Source organism: Amia ocellicauda, chromosome 12 (genome assembly GCF_036373705.1).
Source record: "Amia ocellicauda isolate fAmiCal2 chromosome 12, fAmiCal2.hap1, whole genome shotgun sequence".
Classification (NCBI taxonomy): Eukaryota; Metazoa; Chordata; class Actinopteri; order Amiiformes; family Amiidae; genus Amia; species Amia ocellicauda.
The window spans coordinates 24,988,052-25,015,403 of NC_089861.1; the positions used below are offsets into that span (position 1 = coordinate 24,988,052).

The window sequence follows — 27,352 nt, forward strand, 5'->3', positions numbered from 1 at the left end:
CAGGTCTCAGCACGCAGCTCCACAGCCCGCCATTCACAACACCTCTACGCCTCACTGCTTTCCACTGCAGATGGCCAGATAGTGGGCCCAGACCCGCGGATGGGACACATGCATGTGAAACAGACCAGACAGGTGGGCAGCCTGAGCATACCTGTGTGCCACATGTATTATTGTGTGGGGTGGGGGGCTGTCGTGATGCGTCCTACATTGAAAAACTACAAATAGTATTAAAAAAATCCTTTACACAAATATGTTCAAATGGTGTGTTTTCTGCTCCATAATAATAATAATAATAAGAAGAAGAAGACGTCATTTAGTGACAGTCTAATTGTGCTGCTGCATGCAAATGCACCCGTCTCATGAAATCAACGACCTAAGTGTATATATAGTTGGACTGCTATAGGTGTCTTTCAGATACTGTAATAATACTACAAGTGTAAGTTTCCAAGAAGTTGCGAGAGCGCCTGCCCCCCCCGCCCCGTTCCCAGCGCCGGGGAAGCGCGTTGGCAGCCCCGCTTCCTGACTGTGATCACGCCTGCCTGCCGATCTGCGTCGGAGGCGAAACAAAACAGGCGGCTTTTCTAAACTCTCGTTTTCTTTCTCCTGGTCTTTTTCGGTCGGGGGATTGCGTGGGGGTTAACCGGAGAGAAATCGCAGCAGCCGCGGGGAGAAAATGCGGGCGGACGCGGCACGCTGCTGAGCTCGCGCAGTTCCTGCATTGGTGCCGCGCCGCGAGACGTGCGGGGCGAGAGCGATGAGCCTGCGCTGTGCGGGCCCGAGCGCGCGGGGGTGTGCGGGGCAGCGCGGGTGAGCGCGTGCGAGCGAGCGAGTTTTCGGGGGCCCCGCTGTCGCCCGTGCCGGCCGCTGCGCACACGGCCCCGGAGAGGGAGCTGCCTGAGGACGGGAGTGTGAAGCAGCGGGACACCAGCGCGACAGCGCGACACAGCACACCCGCGAACAGACGCAGAGAGCGGGGACAGCAGCGGACGCGTCCCCGCCGAGACCACAGTGCCGCTATGGACGGCTTGGCGAACAGTCTCGGTGAGTGCAACCTTTCTAGCTTCGTGCGTGAAACCACTTTCACTCCAGTTTCGACTTTATTTGTTTTTATTTTTGTTTTTCACCCCCCTACCTTTCTCACATGTGTAGGCGGCTGGGCTTCAACCACTCTTAAAGCGACCGGCAGTTTTTATTTATTCATTTTGTTTTATTTCTTTATTTATTTTTGATTAACTGTCGTCGCGAGTCCCCAAACCGCCACTGACGGGCTGCGTGCTGCGCGTGGGGCTCGGCGAGGGTGACGTAATCACGCGTGAAACGGCTCTCGGCGGCGGGGCGCTATATTTTCGGGGTTTGATGGTGATTACACTGGAAATGTGGACGTGTTGATGGGCAGGCACAACGCTGACAATAGACGTGCGGCTCGCTGTGCTCGTCCGCAGTCAATTAGCGTTAATATCGGCTCAGACACCTGCTGACCGCGTCTCCCACCCGGGCTCAAGCGGCCCGACTCGCCGGGTTTGATCTGTGCTGTGGTATTATACCCATAGTGCGCCAGAATAACCACAGCATGATAAGTCTTCATAGAAACACTTTCCAATCCAAATGGATTCGTATTATTATCGTGATTATGAAGTACTGTCATTCATCTTTATTATTCATTATAATATCGTCGTGGTGGTTGTTGTGGTGATGTTGACTCCAGCTGACCTTTGACTTGCTTGTGCAACATACAGAGAGAGGGAGACAAAGGGAGGAGCACAGACACCTGTTCCACAGTCAAACCTTGGATCGATGCTTTATTTTTGGGGGATTTATTTTGGCCTCAAGTCGCAGATAGTTTATGGTGGGAAAGCACCTGAGATGCGTGTGTGGGCGCGACTGGCGTGTTTTGTGCGAGCTGTGGTTGTTGTATCTGACCCGGCCCGGTTGCTCTCAGAACCGGCCCGTCAGACAGTGCGACCCCCCTGCCGGTCGGATGGGGTTGTCCAGTCCTGGTCCAGCAGACTCCGCAGTATTTACACTTTACCGGACGGGAGTGCGGGGCCGGGGAATGTGTCCACTCCCGCAATGTCGTTATCAGTTTCAATTACTGGGCAGGGGCGTGTTTTCTGTCCTGGGCTAATTTCGGACAAACGTGAATACGCCTTTGAAATAAAGGTTACGTTTGGTTACTGAAGACAGTCAGGTGATATAGATTGACATTTGCGCTGTAGACTATTATTATTATGATTTTTTTTTCTGTGATGCTTTTCACTCCATTAATCCACTAATGCGCATTGTAACACGGGCGTAACAATCCAGTTTTTGCTGCATAATTGACGTTAGAAGGTCAGTTATGGCTCCCAGGTAACAGTCTAACAAACCAGTGACAGCTGTCATTCGTTCATAAGACATGTTTGTATTTGTGTGAGTGAGAGGGTCCCGGAGGCGCAGAAGCACTTCTATAGTGCAGTGCTGGGACGCAGACCTAGAACGAAGTGCCCACCGTGTTCCTGGCAGAAAGTGTGTTTTAGAGACCTGTACAAAAAATCAAAGGAACAAAAGTGTCCCATCGTGATGTCATAATACGTGCCACAGAGGGGTGACGGGTTTTCAATAGAGCTGCTTTCTTTGGAGGCGGTTGCGTCAAAGTGCAGTAGTGGTGAATTGTCAATTCGCTTCCCCCTTTCATAACGGGTTCATTGTTCTTGTGTTTGTGTTGACTCTCCTGCTCTCCCTGCCTCTGCTTAGCCTACTCTTTCATCTTTCTCTTCTCTTTCATTAAATGTTTCAGTGTGGTCCGCAGAGGCACAATGGCTATCATGGCGCTGTCGCCTCAGAGTCAACAAACCTGGACTTTTATTCTGATTCCCAGTAGTGGAACTTGTTTTCACACACTCAGATGCCGTGTGTGGTTCTGGCAGTGGCGTAGGGAATGGGTGGGGGGTTGGCAGGAGCAATTACAATTTCCACTATGAACTGTACCGAATCCAGCGGGGGCAGCGGGGAGAGAGAGTCTCTGACGAAGGGGGTCCAGTGTGTAACAACCTATCCTGGGTCCAGACGAGGCTTTGCCCAGCCCTTCCGAAGAAAAAAAACAGTTTTTACATTGTGGGTTTCAAAACAGGTCATGAAAGGGGATAAAATAACTGAAAATTACCATTTACAAAACAAACAAGTAAATAATTAAAAACACATGCACTCTGTCCAGGGACTGCGCCCATTAGCTGCTCTCACACTGCAGGGAGATTGAAGTACATCCGCTTTAGGTGCCCGCTCCGCATTGGCAGTGACACTGTATGCAAATATACCCCAACATTTGCATAATACCGTCACCTGTTCAGTCCCGCTATCCCAAACAGCTTGAGTGGCTTGGTGCTGGGAGTCTCTCTGTCTCTCTCTCTGTGGGTCTCCTGCCCAGTGAAAGCAGCAACACACGCACAGTGACTTTTAAGCAGAAGAGTTTTGCAGGGCAGTCCAATACTGAAACGGTCTTGCATGATTCTGAATGTTAATACAGATTTGTCAAGCATGATACTTCCTAATAAACACAAAATGAAGGTATGTCCCGATTGTTGTCCTTTTAGAGTTAACTGAAACACTTCAATGGATTCCAAAAATAACAAATCAACCCCTATGCAACTCAAGAACAGGAGCCTCTATTGACTTCTGCGCCAATTGCCTGCTTGCAATTTTGGCTAGGATACTTGCCAGTAGTAATAATGGGCCAACGGTCAATTGCCTCAGACAGGGGGGTGCTGAGGGGCTGTGTGGCTTCGTGTGGGCGGCCATTCGTAGCATTGCTCCCCAGGAAGTGGGGCGCACAGGCCTCAGTCTCGATGTGACATTTCCGCCTACTGCCTGACTCCCACCTTCCCCTTTCACCTCAGAGCGAAACGTGACTCGAAACAACACTGAATTGAACTTGCTCACCCCAACACAATATGTAATATTTCCTCTATACATCTGCCATTCCACTTGTTCTCTAAAGGTGAAAGGTCAGCTAATCTGTGCTAGGCCTCAACCAACTGAGCACAAATATCCAAGTATATATATATATATATATATGCCGACTTTAGTCAGCCTGATCTCAGAACTGTTGACGTCATTTGGGGGCCAAAACCAGAACTGAATATGTCAGTGTTCCGGGGTAGGGGGTGGGGGTGACCACAATAACCAAAACCAAACTCAATAGCCCAGTACAGCCAAGAGTGACTCCTTCCTCCTGAAGAGCAGGTAGGAGTAAAGACAGACATGCACACACACCTTCTGCAGGGAAAACAAAACCAAACGAGTTCTTCGCCACCAGTCTCTCGTCAACCAATTCCTTTTTCGAGATCAGGTTGCAGCATCCTCTTTAAAAAGAAAGAAAAACAAAACAAGAAGCACGCACTGCCCACACAGCATACAAGGAAGTTACGGTCCCTTGGCGCTTGTCTCTGTTTGCTTTGAATTGCGTCCAGTGGGGGAGGGTGTGGGGTGACAGCGACAGCGACGGATGACGTAAAGGTTTTTGAAGCCTTGCAAATATGAAATAGTAATTTTACCTCATGTGTATTATTTTTTTTCCATATTTGCAGCAGAATCTGGCCTTTTTGTCCCACAGGGCGCAATTAAGTAATTAAAAAAACATAAAAACCTCTCTCCGGGAGTCTGTGTATGTTGCTCCGTGTCAAGTCAGCTGAACTGCAGATAGCACTTTCTAAATGTGGGAATTTGACGATTATGTAATTTCTGAAAGCACTTGTCTAATAATGATAATATGAAAATATGACAATTTTACGGACTCTCTCCTCTCTCTCTCTCCCCCTCTCCCTCTGTCTGTGTTTGTTTTTTCCTGGCTGTGTCTCTCTGTGTCTGTCTGTCTCTCTGTGGGGGGGGGGAGAAATCTGAGCAAACTGGCCTTAAAACCTTTCTTTCACTTCTTTTTTTCTTTTTTTGTGAGCTGCAAAACTTGATTTACCGCAGGGCCACGGGCTGCCCAAAAATAACGCAGCGAACAAAGAGAGAAAAAGAGAAGTGAAAAGTAGTCATTCCGGGCTATGCATATTCATGTGAGTGTAAGTGTGAGTGTGTGTGTCTGTGAGTGTGTGTGTCTGTGTGTGTGTGTGTGTGTGTGTGTGTCTGTGTGTTTCTGTGTGTGTTACTGTGTGGGCGTTTGGCTGTGTGTGAAGACTCGCAAATAAAACCAAAAAAGGGGTTTGTGTCTTAAGCAGCCAAGGTTGGCCTGCTTCTCAGCTGGCATTATACTTGCAATGCATCCTGGTCGTAAGGCTGTGACATACCCTCACCATTGACAATTTTTTTTTTTTAAATCTCTTCATATTTTTAAATGTATTGCTTATCAATATAGGCATCAATGAAATGGCAACAGTTAGCATGGTTAGCGTGTCCCTCTGTCTCAGACTCTGTCTCTCCCTCCTTCCCTCTGTTTCTCTCTCTCTTGAATGGAGCTATAATTCTCTGACTCCAGCTGTATGTCCCCCCACCCCCCCGCTTCCCTCTGTGTGTTTCTGAGGAGCATCTCTGCATTCCAGAGCTAAGAGCTGCTTCCTGCTGTGTAGAGAGACACAGAGGACACAGGCAGGCTGCCAGTACAGCACAGTACAGTACAGAATAATACAGTACAGTATAATACAGTATAGTACAGCACATTACAGTATAATACAGTACAGAATAATACAGCACCGTATAATACAGTACAGTTTAATACAGCACAGCACAGTATAAAACAGTACAAAGTGTAATGCCCTGCCCAACAATCCTATTACACCCTTGACACAACTTTTCTGTTTCTCTCCCTCTCTCTTTCTCTTTCTCTCTCTCTATCTCTCTCCCCATCTCACTCTTTGCCTCCTACGCGTACTAGAGAAATGCATGTGAACACGGGCTAATTCTAGAGAGCTGCCTAATCGCACCGAGAATAGTGTGTGTGTGCCTGTTTTTTACTGAATGTTTTTTTTTCACTTGGAGTTTAACTTAGTACCTGCTTACGAAATATAAATATATACATATCTCATCATGGCCAGACCAACCCCCCAAAGGTTATATATAAAGAGAAGCACAGGAGTGAAAATGTGAGCTTTCTGCTGGTGGGGAACAGGTTAATCCTGAAATGCAGATGAAGGAAAAGAGAGAAGCAAAGAAAACAAAACAATCACATTTTCTCACAAGGCCAAGTTGAGAGGAGCGAGGGAGGGAACGAGGGGCTGGGCCCCTGTCTTTTACTTCATCCGGCTGGCTTTGGAGAACCATGCACTTCAGTATGGCCAACGTTAGGCTGGCACTGCGGGCCTGCGGTCAGAGCGTGTGTGTGTCTGTGCCACACCAGGGTACAACACCTCTTAGATCAGGGCTTCATTTCGGCCCTGGTCCTGGCCTTCCCCATCCCCCCATCTCCCCATCTCCCGTCCAACTGGTGTCTGTTGCCACTGAGGGCTCCGGTACTTCGAGAAACACACGATTGAACTTGTCACGGGCTTTGTTTTTTTTTTCTAGCTATGAAAAGTTTAAGTGTCTTAAATAATGTTATTCCCCCCATGCCCCACAGTGTAAAATAATGGAGGCACATTGATTCGGCCCACTCCTGGCCCCGGGTTTGATTCTGGTCCTTGAATGTGCCTGCCTGCTTGGGGCGGCGGTGCCTTACCCAGGAAGCAAAAGACAAAAGAAAAAAAGTGATCTTGATTTGAAAATCCCTTGACTTTAGCACCACCGTAGCTGTAAATGTTATTGTTATTTTTATGATTATGATTATTATTTTATGTATTTTTCCATGTTTCTCTGGAGTTGTTGTAAATGCCTTGCTCAACGAGGGCTGGCTGGGTGGCAAGAATGTCTGAAGAACCCGTGAGGTCATCTGAGCAGGAAGGGAGGGTTACGCAATCCCACCTCGTGTCTGCAAGTGTGTGTGTATGTGTGTGCATGTCTGTGTGTGCGGGTTTCTGTGTAATTCTGCAAGGAGAAACTGGGTGGAAACAGGTCTGAGAGAGAGAGGATCGGTCTGAGATAGCTGCTCTTAGGGTGTTGTTCTTGTGGTTCGTGTCTCACGTATAGTGGCGTCCCTGTGTGAAGATTAGTGTAGTGTGTTGTGAGTATGTGCGAGCATGTGTATGTGTGTATGTGTGTGTGTGTGTGTGTGTGTGTGTATGTATCTGACCGCATCTCTCATCACCCCTGGAGGTTTGGCTTGATGCTGATTGGCTGCCTCCCAGCCCTGCCTCCTCCCGTCCCACACCCCATGTCAGCCTGGGTCAGTCCCTTCCTGACAATAATCCACTCATAGTCTTGGAAGAAAACAAGGCCGAACTCATGTGACAGTGGCACACATCCAGAGGTGTAGGAGAAGGTCAGGGCAGCCTACAGGACGTGTGTCTGATCAGTCTTAAGAGAAAGACACTGCGCAGGAGTGATGCTCTTTGCACCGATGGGGTGTTCTGTTGTTTGTTTGTGTTCTGTTTTGCTTTGTGTTGTTTTTTGTTTTTTTGCGTTTGGTGTCATTTAGTTTGTTTTCTTATATTGCCCTCCCCTGGTCTCCTGACACTGTGCTGTCTGGTGTCTCCCCCCCGGTCAGACGATGTGTCCGCTGGCAGCAGCCCAGAGTTCCCTGACCGCCTGTCACTGATGGAGGTGCGGCTGCAGGCGCAGGAGGATGACATCACACTGCTGAAGTCGTCACTGGCCGACGCGCTGCGCAGGCTGCGGGTGTATGACCAGCAGATCCCCCTTCTCAAACAGCACCTCATCGCAGGTCTGTGTAGCCCTCCCAACTGCTCTGAGCTGAAAGGCAGGCCTACATATTCATTATCATTATCAGTATCATTATCATTATTAATGTGTCTCTGTCTCTCTCTCTTTGTGTCTCTCGCTCTCTCTCTCTCTCTCTGTCTCTCTCTCTCCGTGTCTCTCTTTCTCTCTGTGTCTCTGTGTATCTATGTCCCCTCTCCACTCCCAGTCAATCCCAGTGCCGCCCGGGCCCTGAATCACTCCTATTGCTCTGACGGCTTCCCCTCCCTCCGCAAGCTGTCCACTAGCTCCGCCCCTGACTGCTCCCGCAACTTTCACACTCCCAGGTACCGGCACAGTGCCAGGGGTCAGGGGGTGGGGGGTGGAGGGGGTTGACTATTGGACAGACATATTTTTTTTTTAGGCACTGAAAAGGCTTTACAAACAATGTATAAAACACTGCTCTGACTCTCTCACTGAGAGACGGACGCTTAAATGCTGGGTCAGGAAACACAGCTGTATTTATATAATGAAAATGGGACCGGAAGTCAACCTGGGGAGTTTTGTGTCCCACATTGGGCCACTTTTAGACACCCCTGAATATTGCAGTCATTATTTTTTTGTCTATTTATTTGATTTGAATTGGTCGATTTTATGACCACGTGTCCCGAGGCACAGCGGACCGAGTCCCAGGCTGACCAGACAGATGTTGCGCAAGGCCGGGCAGCTGTCTCTCCAGATGTGCCTTGTCTCCTACTCCGCGGCTGCCAGCTCTCCCCTCCACAGTCCCTCATTGGCCCAACAGACACACACTCCTCGCCCCCCCAGCCAAGTGGTGCCAGGGCAAAGATCCTCTATTTAAACAAGATAGTCAACTCCCCCTTTTTCTTCTGTCTTTGAGATGCAATCCATTATGGGAGTAACAAAACGTTCCGGTGATGCTTTTCTCTCTATTTATATAATGGAAAACCTACCTTAAAAATTAGTTGCATTTTTTAACACGATGCACCTGGATTGTATTACAGACACCCCTTCTTAACACACACAAGTTATTATTTCAACCAGCAGTGTTTTCACCTGGCCTGACAAGAGCGATTTATCGTAGGAGTGTGGTGTCTAGTAGCAGCTTCATGAATATTCATGAGCACACAAGAATGCTGAGGCAGAGAGCCTCTATCTAGGAGGTGTGGTTTGTTATCAAAGATAAGTGATAGAGAGATTGCCGGCAATTCAAAAAGATTAGACAGCTTGTGGATTATTATAATAATTATCATTGTAAGTAGTAGTAGATGTTTTAATTCTAATGCCACGAAGGTGTTAGGTATTTTAATGTGGAAATACAACCAATAATAACAACAATAATAATAATAATCATAAAAATATTCTCTTTTCTGTTTTTACATTGGATGATATTCTGTGAATTTTACTTCATATATAATACAAAAAATACCGAACACTTCTGAGACATTAGTATTACTGATTTTATCCATTTATTATAAATGACAGTATTATTATTATTATTATTATTATTATAATAACCCACACGCTCTCTCTTATGTTTTGAGTTGCTGCCGATCCGTCACCCATCTATTGCAACCAAACCATGCCACAGGCTTGATGTGCTCATGAATATTCATGAAGCCACTACTAGAGACAGCACTTTGGCCATAAAGCATTCTTGTCCGTCCAGGTGAAAATATTTTGGGTTGGAGTAATAACTCATACATGTTAAGGAGAAGTGTCTCTTATACAATCCAAATGTGTCATGTTAAAAATGCAATTGCTTTTTAAAAAGAAAGCTTTGAATATGAAATGAGGCAGATTTTCCATTATATAGCACTACTGGAACTCTTTGTGACTCCCACAATGCACCATTTCAGGTAAGATAGAAGTTCCAATGTTAAATAGTTGACTATATTGTTTAAATAGAGGATATTTAGCCAGGGGGTAGATCCCATTGGTGTCACTTAATTCCCTTCCCCCCTGGGACAAAGGTGCAAGAAAGAAAGGTTCCACTCGAATATGAACATAGTGCATGGTGGACCTCCCTGCCAGTGGGCCATATTCAATAACCCAGCCGACACATGTCTTTCTGGTGACGTAATGCTGGAGGGGAGGGGAGGTCAGCTGGGTTTTTCGGTTCTGATGTAGACGGGGTGAGAAATGAGTGAAAAGGCAGATTGAGGTTATGTGTGTAGGAGAGAGCGGGTGTGATGCAGGGACTGGCTGCTGCCACACAAACTCAGGGCAAACAGGCCCCCGTGTTGTTGTAATTGTGTGTGTCACTCTGCATCGGCCTGGTGCTTGAATGTCATTTTTGCGTTGTGTTTGTGTGTTTACGTGTGTGTGTGTGTTTGTTTTTGTGTGCGTGTGTGTGTGTGTGTGTGTGCGTGTGTTTGTGTATGCGTGATTGCTGTCTCCAGTCAGTCCACTGGCCTGGCAGATGTCGAGGAAGGAGACGTGAGCTGCCCGAATGGGGGGGGGCTGTCTAACCACCAGGGGCCCAGTGAGGAGCTTGGCACCCCCCTTTCCATCCAGAGACCCAGACCTCCCCCGTCCCTGGATGCAGCCACCCAGACCGACCTGCTCCCAGCCACCACTGCTTCTTCCTGGCCTGGCCCCGAGAAGGTCCCCCTGTCCCAGACCCGGGCGGTTCTGAGCCTGTCCCTGGAAGACGCCCTTCTCCTGGACACCGGGGTCTCGGGGGAGCCCCTGGAGAGGAGTCAGCCCGGCCCACTGGAGGAGGGGGGCAATGGGGAGGCCTGGGCCCGGCTGGTGGAGGAGCCCATCGTGCCTAGCTGCTTCCGGGGGCGCCTGCATGACCTGGGGCCCCGGCCCGGCCAGGACGAGCAGACTGAGCCCAAGGTGGAGGCGCAGCTACCCAATGCCGCCCACCAGGGCCACAGTCCACCCAAGGCCAATGGGACGCCCCCCACTCCCAAGAAGGAGGGTCCCGCGGCCGCCAGCAGCCCCACCACCTCCTGCCACAGAAGCGGTGCCCTGTCCCCAGTGCACGAAGATGGGAAGAAGCCGCTGTGCGTCCCAGCTACCCCTACTCCCCCCCAACTCCTGATTGCATGGCTTTGCTCACCAAGTGATTACCACTACCATGACCATTGATCTGAGCTGCCCTCACCTGGCTCCTAACATCCCAGCTGTCCTTTTCATGTGGTTAACAGGGCATGACTCTATTATTTGGTTTGCTGTGATTTTTGATTCCACTAACCTGCACCAATCACCCAGTGACAACACTGGCGGCGAGGGGGACCGATGAACTGGGCAGGAACCTGCAGGCTGAATTTCAGTGGGCAGTGTGGGCAGGTTCTGTCATTTTTATGTTATATACAAACATGTGTTGGTTTTGTGAACCCACAACAATGCAAGGGACATCCCAACTGGCATAGATGGGCCACAGGCTCGCCTGTATGAGCCAGAACTTTGTCACGGTTTCGGAGGTGGGGATTATATCTGTGCAGGCCGCACACCACACAGCTCAAATCTGCCCCAGTTCATCGTGACCCTTCCCCGTGAGGAACTTCTCCGCCAGCAAATCAGTAAAATATACAATTAAAATAATACAGTCCTTTAGTTTGAGTGGGGCCATGGTGGGTTCTACCCTATAGTCCCCACAGCGCTGGCTCCAGTCTGGCCCCTATACTATACTATAGTCCCCACAGCACTGGCTCCAGTCTGGGCCCCTATACTATACTATTGTACCCACAGCGCTGGCTCCAGTCTGGCCCCTATACTATACTATAGTCCCCACAGCACTGGCTCCAGTCTGGGCCCCTATACTATACTATAGTCCCCACAGCACTGGCTCCAGTCTGGGCCCCTATACTATACTATAGTCCCCACAGCACTGGCTCCAGTCTGGCCCCTATACTATACTATAGTCCCCACAGCGCTGGCTCCAGTCTGGGCACCTATACTATACTATAGTCCCCACAGCGCTGGCTCCAGTCTGGCCCCTATACTATACTATAGTCCCCACAGCGCTGGCTCCAGTCTGGCTCCTATACTATACTATAGTCCCCACAGCGCTGGCTCCAGTCTGGCCCCTATACTATACTATAGTCCCCACAGCGCTGGCTCCAGTCTGGCTCCTATACTATAGTCCCCACAGCGCTGGCTCCAGTCTGGGCCCTATACTATACTATAGTCCCCACAGCGCTGGCTCCAGTCTGGGCCCTATACTATACTATAGTCCCCACAGTGCTGGCTCCAGTGTGGGCCCTATAATCCAGGCACTGCTATTCCATCTGTGTAACAGTGCCTCCAAGTGGTCAGCTAGGGTCATCTTTGCATGCTCCAAATTACAGAAACTCAGTGGCTGTATTTTCTTGTATTACATTTTTTCAATGGGGGGGCATCTTTAAGTGTATCAATGATTTTTCTTTTACCTCTTTGCTGGGTAAAAGGTGTCTAACAGGGGATCTAATCTGCAACCCCAACTAACTGTGCAACTAAAGATTGACACGCGTACTGTACTGTGTTGTTTGTGTCCATGTCTGTGTCCCTGTCTATGACTGTGTCCCTGTCTGTGTTCCTGTGTCCTCTCCTGTCCTGACCATGTCCCCCCCGCCTCCTCATGCCACAGGTTTCGCCGCAACAGCTCCTCTGATAAGCTGGTGAAAGAGGGGGGGGAGAAGAGCAAGCAGAAGCTGGCCAGGAAGGCAGCGTCCTCGGCCAGCCTCCTCACCCGCTCCCCCAGCCTGGAGAGGTAAGAGGACAGGGGCTTGACCAAGAGGTAGCTGGGGTGCAGGGAACACTCTTAACTACTCTATGTAAAAAAAAAAACTCTTATTCAACCTGCAACATGCCTCATTTTGTTTATTTTCGTGCTTCCCACAGCCGAGCCAAGGATCTCATCTCCAGTGGAGGTAAGAGTTTCTCTCTATCTCTTTCGCTCTGTGTCTTTCCCTCTCTCTCCCTCTCTCTTTTAACCTGACAGAAATCTTTGGTGTAAAACAATTGACCGGCCCAATAGGCTGTTGGATCATTACTTTAGCTGCTCTGAGGCTAGTGTCCCTGTTCCTCTAGTTGGCGCCACAATCTGTTTTTCTTTCTTACGGTTTCTGGGGCATGTTATGTGTGAGGTGGTAGTTTGGTTGTGATTTGGTTCTGACAAGGACGAGAGAATTGTGACCCCCTGGGGGATGACAAATTTTATTCGCCACTTATTCACTGCCACAACATTTGCCACCCGTTTTTAAGGAGCGCAGCCAAGCCTTTGACACACTCTCACTCAGTCAGCCCCTGTGATTAAAATCCTCTTTGTGGTCATTTTTATTGGATGTTATTTTATGTGTTAGTCTTCATTTTCTGGGGGTGCGGCAGCAGGGAGTGGGGGCTTGGATGCGGCCGCTGTGAGGGTTTTTTTCGGAGGGGGGCCTCTTTTTACACAGGGAGCCGCTGTCCGTGCTGGCATGGGGCCGCCCCCTGCTTCCCATTCCTCCCTGGTTAGGTCACCTGCCTCGGCTCGGCGCCACCGCCAAGACAGGACAGCACCAGCCAACTTGTGAAAATAAATCTGCTCCTTCCCTCAGCAGCGTTAGTAGTAGTAGGAACTGTAGTCTTATTTTGTGGTGTTTTTCTTGCGCCACATCAAAAGGTTGATTTCTTACTCTTTTTTTTCTTTTCTCTCTCTTTCATGCTCTCTTCCTCTCGATGTCTTGCCTCTTGTCTGTTCTTCACTGTGTGTGGGGGGAGACTCTGGAATGAAACTGGTTGTGCACTGGACTACATAAATAAATTGCAGGGGGTGAGGGTGGGAAGGAGGGGGATGTGTTCTCTTCATGTAAAGGCGTACTGCCAGTCTCAGAGCCCTGTGCTTGCAGCTTTAATGCCCCAGGCTCGTTCAGCAGTCTCATCACTGGATACTCAAGCTGTCTATTTTTGTTGACAGGATCTTCAGGCTCACGGAGAGGGACGTACAGCCAGGGTAAGAGACATTCGTCATTAGAAGCAATTGTACACTGTTGTGGGGGGGTTTGGTGCTTGATGCTCATTGGGTCTTCCACTATTTTCCTCCCCCACCATTGGTCCCCCAGGCCAGTCCATCAAGATGTTCATCCGGGGCCGGCCAATCACCATGTACATCCCATCCAACATCCAGAACTACGAGGAGCTCCGCATGGAACCGCCCACTGAAAAACTGGAGCTGGATTGGGTGTATCCTTTTTTTTGTGGTCTTCCCCCTCCCCCCACCCCCCACCACACCATGGTTTTAAATCTGCCCTTAAAACTGAAAGAAAGAAAGACAGTCTCTGGATCCTGCTCGAGGGGTTAGGGTTTTGAGGTAAGTTGCAACACACTGGCTCCTCCCACTTTGCCTTGACTCCTCCCTGTAGCTATGGTTATCGGGGGCGGGACTGCCGGGCCAACCTGTACCTGCTGCCCACCGGGGAAGTGATCTACTTCCTGGCCTGCGTGGTGGTGCTGCATCACATCAACAACCACACCCAGCGGCACTACCTCAAGCACACCGACTGCGTGCGCTGGTCAGTGCGGCACATTTGTATCTGTATAGCTGTCTCTACTATTATCATCTCTCTCATCCTTTCTCTTTCACTCACTCTCTCCTTCTCTTTCACACCCTCTCTTCCTCTGTCTCCTACTCTTTCACTCTCTCTCTCTGGTTGCTTCATAGCGTTCTTTGAATGATCTGTTCATTTATTTATGTATTTATTTATTTTCTGTTTTTTCCAGTTTGAAGTGCTCTGTGGCAAACTTGTGGTGCTGGGCCCTATACTCCTACTACTACTGCTGCTAATTCTACTACTACTATTACTACAACTACTACTACTAATAGTAATAATACTCTTGGTTTTATATGGTGCTGTCCACGTCAGGACAGTAGAAGCAGTAGACAGACACACATCAATGTTGATATGTATTCAGCCGCCACAGAGAAAAGAAAGTAAATGATTTGACATGATGTCTCCGCAGCCTGGCCGTCCACCCCGACCGTGTGCGTGTGGCGTCGGGACAGACCGCTGGTGTGGACAAGGATGGCAAGGTGAGCCAGAACTGGGGCCAGAACTGACCTGGGTGGATCAGGGGCCTCATGGTCTATTCAGTATACCTGGTGCTATATACCTTGATTTTATATAGACTTTGGTAATAATAATAATAATAATAATAATAAAACTGACAGGGAGCTAGCTTATTAGTAATGAGCTTGATCATTGTCAGGTTTCTAACAGTGTTTGTCTGCCTGCCTGTCTGTGTCTGTCTGTCTGTCTGTCTGTCTGTCAGCCGTTGCAGCCCTTTGTCCATATATGGGACTCAAACACTCTGGCCACTCTGCAGCAGATCGGGCTGGGCAGCTTCGAGCGGGGGGTCGGCTCTGTCGCCTTCTCCCACGCGGTGAGTTCACAGTGACGCCCTGACATACTGATGCACTGACACACAGACCCCCCACTGCCTTGCAGCTAACGCACTGACACACTGATACACTCACCTCACTGCCTCGCTCACTCACTCAGTCACTCACAGCAGCACAAAGTCACCATCTCACACACTCACTTTCAAAGTCTCACTGCCTTTTGTCTGTGTCTTGGCGTGTCCCTGCATGTCCTTGTGTGTCTGTGTCCCTGCATGTGTGTGTGTGTGTGTGTGTGTGTCCAGGACTCAGGGGCGTTCCTGTGTGTGGTGGACGACTCCAACGAACACATGCTGTCAGTGTGGGACTGCGCCAAGGGCACCAAGCAGACCGAAGTCAAGGTGAGAACAACCCAGCTCCCCAGTCCCTCCATGCCATCCCCCTGCCCAGCGCCCCTGCGCCCCTATGTCTGTACTGGATGGAGATCGAGAGCACAGAGGCCCCACTCCCGAAACATGTGCAGCTAAATCCCATCTCTGCCAGCTGGGATGTGTGCAGACACCTTAGAGATTGAGCCGTCTCTTTTTTTATTCTTTCTCTCTTTTCTTCCTTTTCTCTTTTTTTCCATCTTTGCGGCGAATGCTATAGCAACCGGGTAAATATTTGGGGCAGGCGAGTGCGGACGCAAAGGGGTGATGTCATCTTTTTCTCGGTCCAGCCTGTCTCTTTTGGCGTGAGAGAAAGAGAGCGTGCCGTGATAGTGCCAGGGGGGAAGGGGGGATGGCGCTGTGGGAATAATTAGCCTTCCTGATCAAAATGATAAGGAATAACCCCCATCCCCACCCCCCAAAAAAAATATATATATACACTGTGTCAGTGTCAGACAATCAGCTGCTCAGCCCGGGGGGGGGAGCAGGGGCGGTGGAGCAAAAGAAGGGGGATTGAAGTTTGTATTGTGGTTTTCATTTCTACATTTTGGCTGTTTTTCTTTCTTCGTCTGGAGCCAGCGCTTTAGGAACTACAGTATAATATAGGGGCCAGACTGGAGCCAGCGCTGTGGGGACTATAGTATAGTATAGGGGCCAGACTGGAGCCAGCGCTGTGGGGACTATAGTATAGTATAGGGGCCAGACTGGAGCCAGCGCTGTGGGGACTATAGTATAGTATAGGGGCCAGACTGGAGCCAGCGCTGTGGGGACTACAGTATAGTATAGGGGCCAGACTGGAGCCAGCGCTGTGGGGACTATAGTATAGTATAGGGGCCCAGACTGGAGCCAGCGCTGTGGGGACTATAGTATAGGGCCCAGACTGGAGCCAGCGCTGCGGGGACTATAGTATAGTATAGGGCCCAGACTGGAGCCAGCGCTGCGGGGACTATAGTATAGTATAGGGGCCCAGACTGGAGCCAGCGCTGCGGGGACTATAGTATAGTATAGGGGCCAGACTGGAGCCAGCGCTGTGGGGACTACAGTATAGTATAGGGGCCCAGACTGGAGCCAGCGCTGTGGGGACTATAGTATAGTATAGGGGCCAGACTGGAGCCAGCGCTGCGGGGACTATAGTATAGTATAGGGCCCAGACTGGAGCCAGCGCTGTGGTGACTATAGTATAGTATAGGGCCCAGACTGGAGCCAGCGCTGTGGTGACTATAGTATAGTATAGGGGCCCAGACTGGAGCCAGCGCTGTGGGGACTATAGTATAGTATAGGGGCCAGACTGGAGCCAGCGCTGTGGGGACTATAGTATAGTATAGGGTCCAGACTGGAGCCAGCGCTGTGGGGACTACAGTATAGTATAGGGGCCCAGACTGGAGCCAGCGCTGTGGGGACTACAGTATAGTATAGGGCCCAGACTGGAGCCAGCGCTGTGGGGACTATAGTATAGTATAGGGCCCAGACTGGAGCCAGCGCTGCGGGGACTATAGTATAGTATAGGGCCCAGACTGGAGCCAGCGCTGCGGGGACTATAGTATAGTATAGGGCCCAGACTGGAGCCAGCGCTGCGGGGACTATAGTATAGTATAGGGCCCAGACTGGAGCCAGCGCTGCGGGGACTATAGTATAGTATAGGGCCCAGACTGGAGCCAGCGCTGCGGGGACTATAGTATAGTATAGGGCCCAGACTGGAGCCAGCGCTGCGGGGACTATAGTATAGTATAGGGGCCCAGACTGGAGCCAGCGCTGCGGGGACTATAGTATAGTATAGGGGCCCAGACTGGAGCCAGCGCTGCGGGGACTATAGTATAGTATAGGGTCCAGACTGGAGCCAGCGCTGCGGGGACTATAGTATAGTATAGGGTCCAGACTGGAGCCAGCGCTGTGGGGACTATAGTATAGTATAGGGGCCCAGACTGGAGCCAGCGCTGTGGGGACTATAGTATAGTATAGGGTCCAGACTGGAGCCAGCGCTGTGGGGACTATAGTATAGTATAGGGTCCAGACTGGAGCCAGCGCTGTGGGGACTATAGTATAGTATAGGGGCCCAGACTGGAGCCAGCGCTGTGGGGACTATAGTATAGTATAGGGGCCAGACTGGATCCAGCGCTGTGGGGACTATAGTATAGTATAGGGGCCAGACTGGAGCCAGCGCTGTGGGGACTATAGTATAGTATAGGGGCCAGACTGGAGCCAGCGCTGTGTGCGATATGGGACTCTGTTGGCAGGTATATGATATTAATAATTGTTGTCATTGTTGTTATTGTTCTGGTTGTTGTGTCTGCAGAGCACCAATGAGGCGGTGTTCGCAGTGGAGTTCAGCCCCACAGACAGCACCAGCATCATCAGCTGTGGGAAATCCCACGTGTATTTCTGGACCCTGAGTGGGGGGTCACTGTCCAAGAAACAAGGCATCTTCGGGGTGAGTGGGGAATGGGGAGAGTGGTTGTGCACACAGGTGGGGCAGAAGAGTGTATGGTTGTGTGCGTCTCTGTGTGTACACTGTCTATCCACACACACATAGAGACATCACATCAGTTCTACTTCCTCTCCCCCAGAAATACAAGAAGCCTAAATTCATCCAGTGCTTTGTGTTCAGCGGGACGGGGGACGTGCTGACGGGTGACTCCGAGGGCAACATCCTCACCTGGGGCAAGTCAGCGGCCGACGTCAAAACCCTGGGCAAAGGAGCCAAAGGTACTACCCCCTCAAACCCCTGTCACAGCCCCCTGAGCCAGTGACACTGTCTGCCTGGGTCTCCAGACTTTCTCAATGAATCATTCTATTATTACTATTATTATTATTATTATTATAATTATCCGTTCATCCATCCATTCTCAATAGCCGCCTCATCCAGAATGGACGGTGAGCCGGAGCCCAACCCGCCGAGCACAGGGGCGCGGGGCAGGGGTACAGCCCGGACGGCATGCCAGGCCATCACCCGGCCGCACTGACACGCACACACACGCATGCATATGCACACGGGCACTCACACTCACTCACACACACGGGCATATTTGATTGTATTTTATATAGCGCCTTTAAGAGTAACCATCTCAAAGTGCTTTACTCAGCTGCAGTGCTTAACTCACCTCTCCTCTCTCTCTCCCTCTTTACCCCTCCCCTCAACCTCTTTTCACTTCCCTTGCTTTCTCTCCCGTCCCTCCCCCTCCCCCCCCCCCGGACAGAGACCTATCAGATCATGAGGCAGACACGAGCCCATGAGGGCAGTGTGTTCACCCTGTGCGTCCTGCAGAGCGGGGGGCTGCTCAGTGGGGGGGGCAAGGACCGGAGGGTGGTGCGCTGGAGTGTGGACCTGGCACCCGAGAGGGAGACCGAGGTGAGGGGGGGGAACACACACGCACAGACACACACATTCACAGACACACAGACAATCATACATACACACACAGACACATCTTCATAATAGAGATTATAGTCAAATAAATGACTAGCAATGCCACCTAGTGTTCATTATTATTATTATTATTATTATTATTATTATTATTATTGTTGTTGTTTTTGCTACTGACAGTCACATGACCGCAGCTGTGTAGTGTATGTAGTAGTAAATCTGAGTTGTGAACATGAACAGTAATTCCTCTGTGTCAGCCAACCCCCCGGGTGTTGCCCTTTGACCCCTGACCCCTCTCTCTCCTCTCCCAGATCCCTGAGCAGTATGGGGCGGTGCGTACCATCGCCGAAGTGGACGGGGAGGAGCTGCTGGTTGGTACGACCCGCAACGCCATCCTGAGGGGGACGTTCTCAGATGGCTTCGTCCCCATAGTGCAGGTACTGTGAGACAACAGGAATATTAATCCATAAGTGGACTGAGGCGTTTTTTAACCCCTTTACTAAAGTCCCCACAGCACTGGCTCCAGTCTGGGCCTCTATAGTCCAGTCCCCACAGCACTGGCTCCAGTCTGGGCCCCTATAGTCCAGTCCCCACAGTGCCAGCTCCAGTCTGGGCCCCTATAGTCCAGTTCCCACACCGCTGGCTCCAGTCTGGGCCCCTATAGTCCAATCCCCACACCACTAGCTCCAATCTGGGCCCCTATAGTCCAGTCCCCACAGCGCCGGCTCCAGTCTGGGTGCCTATAGTGTCTTTGAGTGGCTGAGTGTGTCCCTTTCTTCCCGGGACAGGGCCACGTGGACGAGCTATGGGGCCTGGCCACGCACCCATCCCAGAACATGTTCCTGACCTCCGGCCACGACCGCCGGGTGTGCCTATGGAACGGCGAGGAGCACAGCCTGGAGTGGATCACCACACTGGAGGTCAGATATATATTTTTCAGTACAGCTGTGGACATGTGTGATGCCCCTCGTGTTGAAATGTGGCCCCTTTTTGTGTTGAATGTTGAAAATATATGCCGCTGTGCGTTTGCAGGAGTCAGGGCTGTGTGCGGACTTCTGCCCCAGTGGGAGGGTGGTGACGGTGGGCCTCAACACTGGCAGGTAAGGGTTAATTTGGGTCTCCACTCTCCCCCCACTGTCTCCCACTTTCCCTCACCCCCTACTCCCACCTGCCCCGGCCCCAGTGACGTGTGTGCTGTGTGCCAGGTGGGTGGTCCTGGATGTCGAGACGAGGGAGGTGGTGTCCGACTACACCGACGGCAACGAGCAGCTGTCTGTGATGAGATACTCCCCAGGTCAGTGAATCCCCCCCCTCTCTAAACTGGCACCTAGTACAGTCCCCACAGCGCTGGCTCCAGTCTGGCCCCTATACTATACTATAGTCCCCACAGCGCTGGCTCCAGTCTGGGCCCTATACTATACTATAGTCCCCACAGCGCTGGCTCCAGTCTGAGCCTCTATACTATACTATAGTCCCCACAGCGCTGGCTCCAGTCTGGGCCCCTATACTATACTATAGTCCCCACAGCGCTGGCTCCAGTCTGGCCCCTATACTATACTATAGTCCCCACAGCGCTGGCTCCAGTCTGGCCCCTATACTATACTATAGTCCCCACAGCGCTGGCTCCAGTCTGGGCTCCTATACTATACTATAGTCCCCACAGCGCTGGCTCCAGTCTGGGCCCCCCTATACTATACTATAGTCCCCACAGCGCTGGCTCCAGTCTGGGCTCCTATACTATACTATAGTCCCCACAGCGCTGGCTCCAGTCTGGGCCCTATACTATACTATAGTCCCCACAGTGCTGGCTCCAGTCTGGGCCCCTATACTATACTATAGTCCCCACAGCGCTGGCTCCAGTCTGGCCCCTATACTATACTATAGTCCCCACAGCGCTGGCTCCAGTCTGGACCCTATACTATACTATAGTCCCCACAGCGCTGGCTCCAGTCTGGGCCTCTACTATAGTTCAGTGGGAAAGGTGGGGTTACTGGGGATTGATTGCTTTTCAATCTTTTCAATTTCCCACAACCTCTGTCTGTGTTCTGTTTCCAGATGGCAACTTTTTGGCAGTGGGTTCCCATGACAACTTCATCTACATCTACACCGTTGGAGACAACAGCAGACGCTACACGCGCTTTGGGAAGTGCACGGTGAGCAAGGCACTCTGGGACGATGGTCATGCTAAGAGAGAAAATGACCGTTTCAAAACCATGAGAAAACCATGAAAAATATGCAGGGTTGTCAGGGTGTAGAAACTTAAAAAAAAGATAACAGGTTTCATATTTTACAAAAAATATATATCTAAGAGAAGAAAATATGAATGAAGCTGGATGTTAGCCCCTTTCTCCAATCACAAAGCACATTTCATTCATTTGCCAGGTGTCGGCCCACAATTGAATTTAATCTAAGTCCCTCTGAATAGCCTGTGCTGCTGAGATTGTATCTGCTGAGACACCTATTTTAGTATCATCTGCAAATTTGACAAGTTTGCTAACTATCCCAGAGTCCAGATCATTAATATAGATTAGAAAAAGCAAAGGCCCTAGTACTGATCCCTGTGGAACTCCACTAACAACCTCACTCCAGTTAGAAGCAACTCCTCTAATCAATACCCCCCGTTTCCTATACATCAACCAGTTCATAATCCATCTACTTACATTACCCTGAATGCCTACAGCTTCCAATTTGAGGATCAGTCTCAAATTCAATCAATCCAATAAAGCGCCCTTTTTTTGGTTTTTGGTTCCCCCTTCCCCTTCCCCGTCTGTTTCAGGGTCTCTCCCTCTCTCTCCCAGCCCTCTCGTCTCCTCTCCCTCCGATTTCTATTTCAAATTCAAAGTGCTTTATTGGCCTGATATTAAGTATTGCCAAAGCAATAGTGACAGATGTCAAACAGATACAAACATACAGTGCATCCGGAAAGTATTCACAGCGCTTCACTTTGTCCACATTTTGTTATGTTACAGCCTTATTCCAAAATGGATTAAATTCATTATTTTCCTCAAAATTCTACAAACAAACCCCATAATGATAACGTGAAAGAAGTTGGTTTGAAATCTTTGCAAATGTATTAAAAAATAAAAAACAAAAAAAGCACATGTACATAAGTATTCACAGCCTTTGCTCAATACTTTGTTGAAGCACCTTTGGCGCCAATTACAGCCTCAAGTCTTTTTGAGTGTGATGCTACAAGCTTGGCACACCTATTTTTGGGCAGTTTCTCATTCTTCTTGCAGGACCTCTCAAGCTCCATCAGGTTGGATGGGGAGCGTCGGTGCACAGCCATTTTCATATCTCTCCAGAGATGTTCAATCGGGTTCAAGTCTGGGCTCTGGCTGGGCCACTCAAGGACATTCACAGAGTTGTCCTGTAGCCACTCCTTTGTTATCTTGGCTGTGTGCTTAGGGTTGTTGTCCTGTTGGAAGATGAACCTTCACCCCAGTCTGAGGTCCAGAGCGCTCTGGAGCAGGTTTTCATCAAGGATGTCTCTGTACATTGCTGCATTCATCTTTCCCTCGATCCTGACTAGTCTCCCAGTTCCTGCCGCTGAAAAACATCCCCACAGCATGATGCTGCCACCACCATGCTTCACTGTAGGGATGGTATTGGCCAGGTGATGAGCGGTGCCTGGTTTCCTCCAGACATGACGCTTGCCATTCAGGCCAAAGAGTTCAATCTTGGTTTCATCAGACCAGAGAATTTTGTTTCTCATGGTCTGAGAGTCCTTCAGGTGTCTTTTGGCAAACTCCAGGCGGGCTGTCATGTGCCTTTTACTGAGGAGTGGCTTCCGTCTGGCCACTCTACCATACAGGCCCGATTGGTGGAGTGCTGCAGAGATGGTTGTTCTTCTGGAAGGTTCTCCCGTCTCCACAGAGACACGCTGGTGCTCTGTCAGAGTGACCATCGGGTTCTTGGTCACCTCCCTGACTAAGGCCCTTCTCCCCCGATCGCTCAGTTTGGCCGGGCGGCCAGCTCTAGGAAGAGTCCTGGTGGTTCCAAACTTCTTCCATTTACGGATGATGGAGGCCGCTGTTCTCATTGGGACCTTCAATGCTGCAGACATTTTTCTGTACCCTTCCCCAGATCTGTGCCTCGATACAATCCTGTCTCGGAGGTCTACAGACAATTCCTTGGACTTCATGGTTTGGTTTGTGCTCTGACCTTATACAGACAGGTGTGTGCCTTTCCAAATCATGTCCAATCAGCTGAATTTACCACAGGTGGACTCCAATCAAGTTGTAGAAACATCTCAAGGATGATCAGTGCAAACAGGATGCACCTGAGCTCAATTTTGAGTATCATGGCAAAGGTGCCTTTTTTGTTTTTTATTTTTAATAAATTTGCAAAGATTTCAAACCAACTTCTTTAATGTTGTCATTATGGGGTATTGTTTGTAGAATTTTTAGGAAAATAATGAATTTAATCCATTTTGGAATAAGGCTGTAACATAACAAAATGTGGAAAAAGTGAAGCGCTGTGAATACTTTCCAGATGCACTGTATACATGTAAGTCTATATCATGAGCTCCAGTCACAGCTCTCCCCGTCTCCAGGTCGTCCTAGAGACACTGTGTAACAGATCCTGTGCCCTCTGCTCAGGCTGACCCCGGCTCTGCTGTGTCTCTGCAGGGTCACTCCAGCTTCATCACCCACCTGGACTGGTCCAAGGACAGCAAGTTCATCATGTCCAACTCTGGAGACTACGAGATTCTATATTGTGAGTGTGAGAGTGTGCGTTTAGTGTGTTCTGGTAGTGATTTATAGAGCACTTATGAATGACAGAGTTTAACTCCAGTCACAGCTCTAGTAAGCAGTGGAGTTCTGTATGAAACTTGCACTCGACTGTGTGTCTCTGTGTCCCCTGTGTTGGACATCAGGGGTTCTGTGGACGGCCTGTGTCCAGCAGAGTGAGCCCTCTCACACTCTCTCTCACTCACGCATAAGTGTTACTGCAGATCTGTTTTTAAGGTTAAATTATCAGATGTCAGATAGTTGTGATATCGTATATAAGAGCAGGTTACTGTCTCCTGGACTGACAGTGTGTCTCTGTATCTCTGTCCCTCTGTGACTCTGTACGTGTGTGTGTGTGTGTGTGTGTGTGTGCGTGCTCTAGGGGATGTGGCCGGGGGCTGTAAGCTGCTGAGGAATCGCTTTGACAGTAAGGACCGTGAGTGGGCAACATACACGTGTGTGCTGGGCTTCCACGTCATGGGTGAGTCGGGGGTCTGAGCCGTGGGGTGTTGCACACCTGGTACATTTGCACCGGCTCTGTACTGTTCTACACACTCTCTGGCACTGACACACTGGAGCACTGACACACTTACACACTGGAGCATTAGGCGCATTTACACGGCCATTTCTGATCAAGATCAAATGCATCGGAACATTTGATCAGTATCAGTGGTGTTGCGTTTACACTGCCATTAGATCAGGATCAGCTTTCAGCCACCAGGGGTCCTCACAATGCGCACTAGTCCAGACTTTATTATATGCATTTATTACATTAGTCCTTCATAACACGGCTATATCAAAAACTGTAATTTTATCTAATTGCGAATAATTCTAACAATTAAAACCAACACACTTGCATATTTTTTTACAACCGAAGCGTTGAAAATAAAAATACAATTATATATTTTTGCTAACATAAAATAACAAGCCATTTAGTGTTAGTTTAAACAGTATTTTATTTATAGTACAGGCAGTAGGGAAGTGTCTCCTATCTGCTCCACTGATGCGCAGGCTGTGTGTCTGCCATGTCTCTAAACACACGCCACCGCAGTGCACGCCGGGACTTGAGCCACTCGAGCGTTTACACTGCCAGGATCAATTGCTAGCGGTGCATTTGATCCGGATCAGAAATGGCCGTGTAAATGCGCCTGCTGACAGTGCAGCACTGACACACTGACACTCTCCAACTTTCATCCCCCCTCTCTCAGGCGTGTGGCTGGAAGGCTCGGACGGCACGGACATCAACGCGCTGTGTCGCTCGCACAACGAGCGCACAGTCGCTGTGGCCGATGACTTCTGCAAAGTGCACCTGTTTCAGTACCCCTGTCCCAAGCTCAAGGTGAGACCCCCGACACACACACCTCCCTAATCCCCCCAGCACTCTCGAACAGAGTCTGACTGGACTGGACTGCTGCAGAGTCACTGACTGGACTGGACTGCTGCAGAGTTAAATAATCTCCCTTACACTCCCCCCTGATAAAAGTGTGCTGTCAGAGTAAATTTCTCTCTCCTATGCTGTTGTCTCTCTCCCCCCCCAGGCCCCCAGTCACAGGTACAGTGGCCACGGCAGTCATGTGACCAACGTGTGCTTCACCCACAACGACAGTCACCTGATCTCCATGGGGGGCAAGGACACCAGCATCCTGCAGTGGAGGGTGGTGGGGGGGCCCGGAGGGGGTGGCGGAGGGACATGGACCCTGGATCGCAGCGACTCGGCCTCCACAAACTCCATCAGCTCTCTGGAGCCCGGGCCATAGACAGAGAGGAGGAGGAGAGAGAAGGTGAAGAGGGAGAGAAAGGGGGGAAGGGAGGGGGTTGTGAGTGAGACAGAGGAAGACGAGACTAAGGAATTATGGAGAGCTGGGGTGAGAGAGAGAGAGAGAGAAAGAGAGAGAGGAGGAAGTAAAAGAGAGAAGGAGTGAGGTAGAGGGTACAGGCGGTGAGAGAAACACTTTACAGACAGACTCAAAACCATCTTCTGCTGAGAGCCCCATAAGTCTGCCTCCAGTACCTGAGGTGTTAGAGCTGACTACCCTTTGATGCTTGGCGTTATGTCTCGGTCACACCGTCTGCCCCGGGAGGTCGAAGGGGGCTCCGTCGCTCCAGCTCCAGCCAATCGGGATCCTCGGAGTGTGGACGGGGCTGAGAGGGGTGGAGCTCAGGCAGCTATGCCACTCACAGATTGCCAAGAATCTTCTATATTCAGGATATCAGTGCAAAGATATATGTATCTATTAAAAAATGATAATAAGTAAACAGATAAATAATAAAGTGATTATGGACATTATTTTGATAGGGCCAGGGGGCAATGTTAGTGCTGCGATGTACTATATCTAGGCCCAGTGAAAGAATCCCTCTTAATCTAGTGCCTAAGACTTCTCAAAACGTACCAGAGAAACTTTGCACTTTGTATCCTCTTTACTATTAATGTATGTTGTCGTTTTTTTCTTTGCGCTCTGCTCTTAAACTCAGAAACCAAACTGTAACAAACCAACGCCTTAATAAACAGAAGTGAGAAATGAACAGTAAATCAACCTGTTTATACTGACCCGGTGAGGGAATCCACGACAAGTTGCACCTTAAAGTGTTGGAGGACCACAAACAGGAACAAACAGGGTAACAGGATGTCAATGAGAAACCAAAGTCAGTGAAGAGTGCACTTGCCTCCAGCTTTGCCTCTACTGGGTGCTCGTGTGCACAGGCTTCAGCCAAACAGCTATGTATTGAAGCCAACTAAACTCAAAGCCAAAAGCAGTTGGTTTGTTTTTTGGAGAGGGACCATGTGTCTTTGCAGGGGGACCACATGTCTTTAGAGTTTTGTACAGAGGGTTTTTTGTTGAGAATATAAATGTTTTTATTGTTGATGTCGTCGTGACGAACCAGTGTCAGAAAATGTGATTTCCCCCCCCCCCCATCTTGTTTTGCATTATCGGTTTTCAATCAAAATAAAGAGACTGATTTGATATTCTGCCTGGTCTGAGGTGTCTCTGTGCGTGTCTGAGTTTCTGTGGGTCTGTGTGCATCTGTGTTTCTCTATGCCTGTCTATTTGCGTCTGTGTTGGTGTGTGTGTGTCCGTGTGCATCTGTGTTTCTGTATGTGCCTGTAGATTTGTATCTGTCTGGCTATTTGGGTCTCCCGTGTGTGTCTGTGTGTTCGCCTACTTCTGTCTGTCTGTGTTTCAGTGCGTTTGCCTATTGTGTCTGTGCGTTTGTCTGCTTCTGCCTGGATGTGTCTGTGTTTGCCTACTTGTTCCTGTGTGTCTGTGTGATTTCACTGGTATCTCTCTCTCTCTCATTAAGGCCTTCCTGTGTGTTTCACCCTCCCTTCCTCCCACTGATCCACCGTCAGAGGACGATTCATCAGGCACCGGGCATTTTCAGCGTGTTTCCGACTACACGCGTGTTTTGCTGTGGGCTGTAGTATCGCAGCTCCCCGCCAGATGGGAGCAATGGCCTCTCATTCAGCAAGCTGGCCATTTCCCCACGGAAAACAATGTGTGAACTGTTCAAATACCGCCGTAACAAAGTCGACGTCTATCTTTCACTCTACCGTGATTATTTTGTTTTTAAAGAAACATACAGTAATTAAAGAGCACATGATTATAACCCTTGTAGACCCTTGTGTAACACGACCTATGTATCAGTGTTATTACAATCATATTAAAAACGGAATATTATGTATTTATTCATTCATTTCATCGGTTCGTGTCTCTCGCAGGGGGTCACCGGAGATACCCGAGTGGCACCCGAGCCTCGGCGGAAACCCGTCCGGCCTCGGCGGGGTTGCGCCGAAAGT

General features: G+C 49.7%; 1 protein-coding gene across 8 annotated transcripts; it reads left to right on the plus strand.

The window, feature by feature from the left end:
• On the plus strand, positions 1–27,176 carry eml3 (EMAP like 3). Of its 8 annotated transcripts, XM_066718940.1 has the most exons (26): positions 487–1,041; positions 7,556–7,732; positions 7,937–8,054; positions 10,131–10,742; positions 12,308–12,430; positions 12,562–12,590; positions 13,616–13,651; positions 13,761–13,881; positions 14,061–14,210; positions 14,659–14,728; positions 14,968–15,078; positions 15,340–15,435; positions 17,756–17,890; positions 18,027–18,165; positions 18,313–18,378; positions 18,657–18,808; positions 19,135–19,260; positions 19,612–19,743; positions 19,856–19,923; positions 20,029–20,117; positions 20,879–20,976; positions 23,425–23,542; positions 23,939–24,037; positions 24,765–24,895; positions 25,095–25,337; positions 26,857–27,176. In XM_066718940.1, the coding sequence occupies exons 1-25, from the start codon at positions 1,017–1,019 to the stop codon at positions 25,311–25,313; spliced, it is 3,240 nt and encodes a 1,079-aa protein (XP_066575037.1). In that variant the 5' UTR covers positions 487–1,016; the 3' UTR covers positions 25,314–25,337; positions 26,857–27,176. The 8 variants fall into 8 exon arrangements, with proteins under 8 accessions (XP_066575041.1, XP_066575037.1, XP_066575035.1 ...); XM_066718944.1 differs by lacking the exons at positions 487–1,041; positions 26,857–27,176 and adding an exon at positions 1–132 and having other exon boundaries at positions 25,095–26,526; XM_066718938.1 differs by lacking the exon at positions 26,857–27,176 and having other exon boundaries at positions 25,095–26,526.
• The last annotated feature ends 176 nt before the right edge of the window (positions 27,177–27,352 follow it).